Consider the following 10,079-nt stretch of genomic DNA (forward strand, 5'->3'; position numbering starts at 1 on the left):
TATTCGTTTTGATCGTAGTTTTACATCCTTTGTACATTTCATTTATAATTTCAATTATGGGGGCCGGAACGCCTTTTCTCGCCAGACATGGTTTTATAGCTGAATGGGGTATAGTATCGAAGGCCTTAGAGATGTCCAATATTGTGAAAATCCCCCTTCGATTTCTTTTACTATAATTTAAGGCTGCGCTCATTAGGTCAATATTGATTTTACATCCACTTTCGGATGTAAATCCTTTGTGCCTTTGTTGAGAAGTGTGGATCTTTGAAGCCGAAATAATGTTATAGGAACATTAAATGTATATTGACAGTTATTACTAAAATAATGATATATTTATTACATGAACGATTCTATATATATTTATCGATTCACACTTGCACGCGTCTCAGAACCTTCTACACCCGACTCTTCATCGACGACTCTTAACCGACTGACTGTTTACATTCCTTTGTTTCGAGACGCTGCGCACACACACATACTTCCACACACTGATATATACATATAAGTATTTCTACTACGCCCTTAACTCAGTCCAGCACAGAAAATTACACATATCTCAACACACCTCCTTAATTTTTTGTGCTGCATATTTATAGTGGGTCTCGTTGTAACTGTTTTGAAATCGAGTTAAATAATTTACACTATAGCTAACGTCTAATCTTGTTTCAGTACTAATATATAACAAAGCTCCTATGAGATTTCTATATCTTATATCGTCTAAAGCTGATTGTGCGGGTTCTAAACTTAAGTTTTGTTCCATTGGTGTAAAATATAATTTACTGTTTTCTGTATTATAATGTTTCGCTAATGACTCTATATAACTACTTTGATCCAGTTTCATCTCACACTTCTTATTATCGTATTCAATGTTTATTCCTAAGTAAGTCTTTACTTCACCCAAGTCCTTCATCAAAAATTTGTTTGACAATTTTTTTTTTAATTTCATCGATTTTTCTTATGTTTTTTCCACATATTAATAAGTCGTCTACGAATAGAATTAAATATATAACATCATCGCTCTCATACTTCATATACAGACAATAATCGCTCTTACTTCTTTGAAATCCTAATTTTTTCATCTATTCGTCGAAACATTCATACCAAGCTCTTGAACTTTCACGCAATCCATATAACGCTTTTGATAATTTACATACTTTCCCGCTTTTATCGTCGTAACCTATAGGTTGTTTTACAAATACTTCCGATTTTATAGTTCCGTTTAAGAAAGCTGTTTCTACATACATTTGCATAATCGTCAAACCATATTGACAACAATAAGATAGTAATAACTTCAACGTTTGCATTTTTGCTACTGGAGAGTATAAATCTTCCAGTACTTCTTTTTGTTGGAAGCCTCGAACAACTAGTCGCGCTTTCTTACGATTATCAGATTTATTCGTATATATCCATTTCAAGTCTAATACTTGTTTGTCTTTTGGTTTTTCTACTAATTGCCAGGTCTTATTTTTCATTAAACTATTCATTTCTCGATCCATTGCTTCTTTACATGAACCGCTGTCATCCCCACTTAAAGCTTCTTCATAGGTTTCATAGGACTGTGTGCACTAACTATATTCACATAAATGAAATATGAGCTCGTTTGACCATATCTTTGAGGTTCCTTTCTTCCCCGTCCTGACCTTCTCAAATTACTTTCTGTGTCCTCAAGTTTTTCTTCTGATTCGTTACTTAAATTTCTCTCCTTTTTTATTGCAACCTGCTCGACCTTTTCGTTTACATCCGAATGTTCGTCAAAAGCCTTTTCTGTCTCATTGCCTGGTCCATCTTCTCCTCGAAATCCTACTAAATTATCATCTTCACCTATAAATTCTACGTGTCTTGCAATTACAATTTTATTATTAACTAGTATCCTATATCCATTGTTTTCATAACCTACAAGTATCCCAGTGTCTGCTTTTTTTGTCCCATTTCGAATTTCTTTTAACTTCGAGTATTCTTACGAAAACTCTACTTCCGTACAATCTTAAATTATTTATATTCGGTTTCCTTTTTAAAAATATTTCAAATGGTGTTTTATTTTCATATGTGTTTGTAACGGTTCTATTTTTTAAGTACGCCGCGGCTCTAACTATTTCCGGCCAATATTTAATATTCAGCTTTGAATCATGTAATAAGCATCTAGCGGAATTCATGATTGTTCTATTGTAGCGCTCAGCTGTTCCATTTAACTCGTGAACATAAGGTGGGCATGGTTCTACGACAATTCCCTTTTCCCTAGTTAGATTATACATGCTTTTGTTCATATATTCTTTTCCATTATCGTATCTTAATCTCTTTATCTTTTTACCAGTAAGATTTTCGACTTTGTTTATGTAATCAAGGAAGCAATTGTAAACTTCACCTTTTGATTTCAAAGTATAAATCAATGCACACTTACTGTAGTCATCTATAAATGTCAAGAAATATTTGGATCCATCAAACCCGGTATTATTATGAGGTCCATTTAAATCGGTATGTACTAGTTCTAAAATCTCGCGTGCTCTTCTACGGTTATTTTGGAAGGGTACATTTCTACATTTTTAGCATGAGATTCTTGCCTTTCAATGTAACTACTTATCTTATATAAACCATGATCTTTGAATGCTATCCCTATCAACTTTCTGTATTTGTTATATATCTCTAAAGTATTTCCTGCTGAGACTATCTTACTTTCATTCGTTACTCTCGCATAGCTAATTAAGTTATTATCCATTTCTTTCACGTAAAATACATTAGACATTGTAATTTTAATCCTCCTTTTGTTTACTTCAAAGTAAGTTAAATTTTTTCCGACTTTTGTTCCTTTTAGACTTCTACCGTCTCCTAACTTCACATTTATCGGGTTTTTTAAATTTTCGTACTCAACAAAATAAGAGTCATTATATATAATGTGATCTGAACATCCACTATCCAATACCCAATCTATTTTTCGCGTATCGCTAGTACATACCGTAATTTCATTTTTATTATTTTCGCGCTCTACTCTCGTTAGGAAAGATCCAATTTCTTGGTCGTCGTAGCCCTCGTTGTGTGAATAATTTGCGTCGTGTTGACTTGCCTCGTAGTAGCGTTGTTGCCGGCCTCTGCTTTGTCCTCGTTGGCCAAATCCTCGTTGGCCAAATCCTCGTTGGCCAAATCCTCGTTGGCCAAATCCTCGTTGGCCGTATCCTCGTCTTCTTTGGCCAAAACTTCGTCCGCCGCGACCCCTATTCTACTGCGGCTGATACGCACCTCCTTGCTGTTGCGTTCTTCCATTGTTTGCGCCATTGTTTCAGCCTCTATACGTGTTTGTGCAATTTTTTGCCATGTGACCGTTTATGTCCTTTTTTTCGGCTGTAAATACATTTGACTTTGTTCTATCACTTTCTTTCTTGCTACGCGTTTCTCACATTATAATTTTATTTTTCAAAAATTCACAAGTCCGATCACTTTCTTTCACTGAGTCGATTAAGTCACCAACATAGCTCAATGATTCTGGTAGTGCTTTCAGCATGTAGTCGAGTTTTTCACGTTCGCTTACATTTGCATCGGCACTCTTTAATTCATTGATAGTTTTTTCAAATTCCGTGAAAAATGAATTTGATTCTTCAAAGTCTTTCAACCTCATCATGTCTAGTCTACTTCTTATACAAATTTGCACTGCTGTTGATTCTTTCATATACATCTCATCAAACTTTTGCATTATTTTTAAAGCAGTGTCTTGATCACCAACAAATTCTAATTGCTCATTCGCTATACTACTATAGATGTAGTTCATCGCCCATTGATTCTTTTCATCCCCCTTATCTTGCGCATCCGTGTCCATTTTCTCTCGTGTAGCCGGTTCATAACATTTTTTACACTTTAGATACATTAATATTCTTTTCTTCCACATTCTGTAATCGCGTCCATCGAATATTTGAACCTTAATTTCGTCGTCCTTTGGCATCTTGATTCGTTTTCTATATTCACACCTTTTTTTTTTTTAAAAATAATTCTCTTTATTATCCAAAATCTTTTTATTTGTTCTACCAATAGCCTTTTTATCTCTTCAGAACTTATTTCCAATTTTTTATTCCTTTTTATAAATCGACTTTTATACATTCACTCCCGGTTACACGTGGTTCCATAACCTTAAATCTCGGCAACCACGATCTTCTACCATGTTGAGAATTGTGGATCTTTGAAGCCGAAATAATGTTATAGGAACATTAAATTTATATTGACAGTTATTACTAAAATAATGATATATTTATTACATTGACGATTCTATATATATTTATCGATACACTTGCACGCGTCTCAGCACCTTCTACACCCGACTCTTCATCGACGACTATTAACCGACTGACTGTTTACGTTCCTTTGTTTCGAGACGCTGCGCACACACACATACTTCCACACACTGATATATACATATAAGTATTTCTACTACTTAACTCAGTCCAGCACAGAAAATTACACATATCCCAACAGCCTTATATTTTGATCTATACCCCGTCTTAGCCGCCCATCGAGGATTGATGAGAAAATGCGGCCTAGAATTGGGCCGATCGTAATTGGTCGCCAGTTCTCGACCATATTTCCATCTTTATTAGCCTTCCATGCGGTCGGAAAATAGGAACTATACCATAATATATTTGTCGGAGATGAAAGAACCCCGGAGCCTTTGGAATTTTGGATAATCCCGCAACATTGTAACCTAGAGTCTACTATAGCTGTAAGTGAACAATTGTAGTTATTCAATCCGATTGTAATTGTTCGAGGGTTGTGATAATGAGCTTTGGCTCGAGGCGACAGTCAGTCGCCGAACGTAGCCGCGGTCACAGGATGAACGCTTTGTCTAACAAAGGCATGGAATAATTCTATAGCTCTCCTTAAGAAGGAAATAGTTGTAACACTCGACAGTAAACATTCCAACGGTCCCTGTCCCGTAGCTCGCCACACGCAGACCCTGTTCTTCGAGTAAGATGATCGAGTAAGATCGATCGTATATATATATATGTAACTATGCGCTAAATTTGAAACGTATGCGATGTATTGAAAGTTTTAAAAGTTTCTTTCAAGTTTCAGATATTTAATCTAAATTAGAGATATATTAGTAAAACATGAAATGAAATATATATATTTACATTATAATTTTTAAACATATTCGTATTTTTAAACATCATTAACTAAATTTCTAAATAATTAAGAATATACTGCTTCTTATTAAATAGGTACGAAATGTTTTTATTAGCGAGAAGCTATTAAAAGTGATGGTTGACAAAGTGTATCGATATACCACAAGTTGACGAAGTATACCAGTAATAATTTAACAAAGCAAATTCTTCACTGCGATCTTCGAGAGAAATTCCTTGGAATTGGAATTGTTGTAACGAACGCAGCTGCATTTATAACATGCGACATAAGTAAACTCTTTTATATACTAAGCTATTTGATTAATGCTAAGTATGTAAGAAATCTAAAAAGCTTTTAAAATCGTATATTTATCATTGTACTATTGATTTTCCTAACATTTCGAAATGTACAACTTTGAGAGTAATTACTATATCTTCGTTCTTAAATAATGGAGCAGCTAGCGAAAAAAATGAAGGAAAGGCGGAGAAACGATGCAGAATATTCATAACGTGCACGTGATTCATCTGCATGTTTCAGTTTTGTTGTATATTTCACAATCGAACATTTTCTTTTCTCTTCTATCGTACTCTTGTATCTTGTGACGTGACTGTTTCTCGTGGGAGATAAGAGCAAGACGAAATGCGGTTTTTAGCATTTCGCAAACAAAAAAGGACGAAACTGTTCGCTTTTCTTCTGTTTTCTTACTTTTAAATAGAGATGAAAGATAAAAAGACATATCTACAGAATTTATTCTATTTCCATTACACTATTTTCATCTAAATCAATTGGCTTGCTGAATAAATTCTTCTTGTTTACAGGCATAGCTAATAGAGATTTGGATAGTCTAATATGGCTTATTTTCATTCTTTTTCTTAGCTCTAATACTTTCTTTAAATCTTTCTCGCCAAACCTTATAAATTTAAAATTATTCGCACACTGTAATTCATTATTCCAATTCAATAACATTTCACACTGAGTTGCATTTAAAATATCAGAAATTTCTGAAAAATAAAGGAGGGTTTGTACATCAGGATATATTGAAAATAAATTTGGCTGTAATTCTTTACCTATTCCACGTGTATGATATTCTCCTAGTTCTTTCTACTCTAATTATATGTTCCCTCCTAGCATGCTGTCTACTCCTGTTGCTACCTATAGACCTTTTAATAGTAATTTCTTCCATTTCTTCATCATTTCTTGCTACATACCTTTGGATCAAATATAGAACTATAACTAATCACATCTTTAATGTACAATCTCTGTATCATCATGTGTATACATTTTTGTTTTACCTCCGTTTCTAACAAACTTGCAGTTATCTCTGGAGTATAGGGTCACACGCCTGGAATCATATTGTTTCTGATCCACGATATTTTCTCTCTTATTGAATTCTGTTTTATCAAGCAGGACATTTCTGCCTTCTGTCTATTTGATATTCTGAAACAAAACACATTGTCCATTTCCTTCTTTATTACACAAAAGTATTATATAATCATGTAAAATAAATGAAATGTACATAACAAAATCACATAATTTAATAGTAATTGTATTTACTTTTTGGCTTTTTTCGTAATAGCGATAGGCTTTCTGCTATTTGGGTGTATCATTTTCTTTGGCTTCAGGAATTCTTTTCTCATTGCAGTGGCCTATAAAAGACAACAAAATAAATTAGTTAAAATATTACCATGGCTATGAATTATTTCGATTATCCTAATCATCAAAACTCCAACTCAAGCTATCCGTGTACTCAATGTATAATCATGCACAGGCGAATCGTCGATAGTATCACACGCTTAGAAGCACTAATAGAGTAGACAAAACATCCTACATGCCACAGCTATCGAAACAATAACCAGATAGCAACGGATAGGCGCCTCTGATATACACCCGACGATAACTTCAGAGGGACTAAAACCTCAGTACAAGAAGTCTCCCAAATCAGCGTTCTATACCTCTTTGTTATAACACCCTGAACCGTCACTCTGTTGGATTCATACAATAAATTTTACCACTATATCTAAAGTTTAATTCTTTAACTTATTTGTGAAACGTTCGAACTGCGACTCGAGGGGATCACCGGTGATTTGTCAATTTCGTGATTTGTTGTGTCTCGTATATGATAACAGCAACGACGGCGACGCCTATCGATAGTAAAAGTAATATCGAAGTATACCTTCCTACCATGACATTTCCGGGCTAACAAACTTCAAAATTGGTTTCTTTTGTTTCAAGATATTTTTAGCTATTTTTTTTTAATCTTATAATGATAACCTATTTTAAAATGTGCAATATTTGATAAATGTACATTAGTAAAATTTCATACGAAGAAAGTTTTTGGGAATCCGTATTATATTCAGCGAGCAGAAAACGAAGACTTGACGGAAGTTGACAACAATGGAGATAAAAGTCTTTATCGTAATATTGTTTTTATTGATTTTAACGTCAGATGGAACGGGTTTCGACAGAAAACGATCCACCAAATTTCAAAGAGGTAACGAGCAAACTTCAAGTAAAAACGAGCAGAAGTCAACACCCGATTATTATTATTACTGCGACTCAACAGAGTTTGGAGTAGTATTATACAAAAGATTCCGTATTTGCGTTCTTGTTCGCCGTGCGACATGATAGAAATTGATTTCTCTTCCGCTTGTATCAGATGCGGGATTTTGGTTGATCCTTTTTCACCGGTCTCGATTATCCTATTTCTCTTTATTCGCCTATTTTTTAAACACAAATATAGATTTTTTACGATTATTTATATTGTTCATGACATCATTTGACGAATTCTTCGAGAACTTCGCAAGGGAACCAAGACATAAATGATATTTAAAATGTTTATAGCAGTTCTGAAGTAAAGAGAAGCGATATTAGTTTGAAATGATGGATCATTTCAATGACTTTATTATTTATTGCCTTAATAGCTATCTACATATTATTTTAGTTGCGTTTTTCTTTTGGATCGGAAATGACTATCCTGTGTTTCGTCAATAATTTGTCTTGCTTCTCTTGGTGCATTTCTAAATGTAGTATTGACATAAATGAATTTTTTACTGCAAGAGTTAACATCACTTTTTTCGACTTCTCTTTTAGGTTACAAGAGTACAAAGCTATATATAGGCCAAAACATGTATGTATCTTTCGATAAAAGATAAATTTTTATTCAAAACCCTACGAGACTGCACGCAGATATTTCAAATTGCAGCGAATATTATCACGAATACTTCGCGTTAAACGTGTTATATCTTTTAACATTTTCAGAGACGCGTAAACATCTGCAAGCTATTTATCACTTTATTCGATTGCATATTGTAGCGGCATATGAGTCATAGGATGATGCGAATCGAGAGTAACTCATGTTGTTGTTTTGCCTCGGGGCATTGATACCGTCTCGAGGTACGAAACTTGATAATAAACGAACTCCGGACAGAACAATATCGCCGCTACGCGCAACCGTCAACCGAAGTCGAATTTAAATTCGTTAGAGGGAGATCGTTAGAAGAGTACTGCCGATAGTTTTAAATACATTTGACTACACCAAATATCAACTCGTCTCATCACTATATACACCAACGCGTTTAATCAACCTCCACATAATCGAGAAATGATTTCAAATTTGACCCACGTTTCTATCGACTTCGCTTTCTTCTTTATTTTGGAAGAAATGCACATTCACTATTTATCAGCTAAGCGAACTCGAAACGAATGAAAATTCCCAACCACCACGTAGACCAAAGCCTATCAGCCTTTTCCGAACCTGTAGGTTACAACGAGATTCTTAATTAATCAATTCGTTTCTTACAGGCTACAGAGTCTGAGAATAAAGAATTTTTTGACCGTTTTGTTACGACCTATGTTAAAACCACATCATAGGAATAAGATAATAATACAGATCGTAATCATTATATATCGGTACATACTATCAATTTGATTGTGCAATTAAATAACATAATATCAAAAGTAATCAAATGTTGGGATACTTTTGCGCGATAGTGTATATGTGTAAAATAATATGATTCTATAAATTCATTCACAATAAATCAAAAACAATGTTGTGTTGCTTATTCTAGTAAACAATCCAACCTTTTAACTGTAAGATATTTGGAAAGTTCATGTAACAAGCATACAATATGCCACCCGGAAGGTACCAACTACGTTCCTCTATGAAATTAGTACAAATGTTTCAAGACTTATATATTATTAACATTTCACGCAACGTTTTTATAAGGTACGTTAATCCGTAGAAATGACCCGTCGCAGTAAATTTATACATAGATCAGAGTTAGAAAATACAAAAGAACGATATTTTCTCTGAGTATACGAAGTTAAAATGGTGTTGGACGCAAATTAATTGGTTGGAAAGAGGCGCCTTGAAGCGTACTAAAAGAGGTAGCTTACCTCGTTGAAATACCATGGAACGAAACCTTGTTGGGCAATGGGCATTCTGCTGTAGCCTGGAATTCCTTTTGCTCCCGTATTCTTCTTCTGTTTTCCGTGGTTTTTGTTACAACACTCGCGACGTTTTCATTCAAACGAACACACAACGCATAAACGGAGAAAAACAAACGTTGAAGGTTGCGTCGCGTCACGCGAATCACTGACGCTACACTTATACGTTGGAAACAGGAACGAAACCGACGCAGGTGCAACACGGGGCCCGTGAAATGTAAACTATCGAACTACGTATAATAGCACACGAAAGTATTTCTATTGTTTGTATATATATATATATGTGTGTGTGTGTATATTTGTGTGTGTGTGTGTGTGTTGTGTGTGTGTGTGTGCGCGCGCGCGCGTGTGTGTATTCATATATATATTATAAATTGGTTATATATATATATATATATATATGTATAAGATTTATAAAATGAATGCTCGGTAAAATGTCTGTGATAAATAATACCAATTAAAATGGAAAAATTTTTAATTGCATTGCTTCGACTATACATATACATATACTTAATGTGACTTACTTTGTATGA

General features: G+C 34.3%; 1 protein-coding gene across 4 annotated transcripts; it reads right to left on the reverse strand.

Annotated features, from left to right (window-relative positions):
• Positions 1 to 6,061: 6,061 nt before the first annotated feature.
• On the reverse strand, positions 6,062 to 9,714 carry LOC117240545 (translation machinery-associated protein 16 homolog). 4 transcript variants are annotated; one of them, XR_004494724.1, is made up of 5 exons: positions 7,053 to 7,067; positions 6,655 to 6,746; positions 6,393 to 6,537; positions 6,168 to 6,333; positions 6,062 to 6,101 (listed from the first exon to the last, which is right to left on the reverse strand). XR_004494724.1 is itself a non-coding variant. In XM_033506561.1 (3 exons), exons 1-3 carry the CDS (start codon positions 9,538 to 9,540, stop codon positions 6,435 to 6,437), a joined length of 240 nt encoding a protein of 79 aa, XP_033362452.1. In that variant the 5' UTR covers positions 9,541 to 9,714; the 3' UTR covers positions 6,404 to 6,434. The 4 variants fall into 4 exon arrangements, 1 of the variants encoding a protein (XP_033362452.1); XR_004494723.1 differs by lacking the exon at positions 7,053 to 7,067 and having other exon boundaries at positions 6,168 to 6,308; positions 6,655 to 6,743; XR_004494725.1 differs by lacking the exon at positions 7,053 to 7,067 and having other exon boundaries at positions 6,168 to 6,308; positions 6,380 to 6,537; positions 6,655 to 6,743.
• Positions 9,715 to 10,079: the final 365 nt, after the last annotated feature.

Source organism: Bombus vosnesenskii, unplaced genomic scaffold (genome assembly GCF_011952255.1).
Source record: "Bombus vosnesenskii isolate JDL3184/JDL3185 unplaced genomic scaffold, Bvos_JDL3184-5_v1.1 scf7180000014778, whole genome shotgun sequence".
Classification (NCBI taxonomy): Eukaryota; Metazoa; Arthropoda; class Insecta; order Hymenoptera; family Apidae; genus Bombus; species Bombus vosnesenskii.

What these genes read in the sequence shown, in the direction of transcription:
- LOC117240545 (XM_033506561.1), bottom strand. Translation starts at nt 9,540, where the DNA reads ATGCCCATTGCCCAACAAGGTTTCGTTCCATGGTATTTCAACGAG. An exon ending in TTCCATGGTATTTCAACGAG is followed by an intron (nt 6,747 to 9,495) that starts GTAAGCTACCTC and finishes TGTCTTTTATAG; the next exon opens with GCCACTGCAATGAGAAAAGA. An exon ending in ATTACGAAAAAAGCCAAAAA is followed by an intron (nt 6,538 to 6,654) that starts GTAAATACAATT and finishes GTTTTGTTTCAG; the next exon opens with AATATCAAATAGACAGAAGG.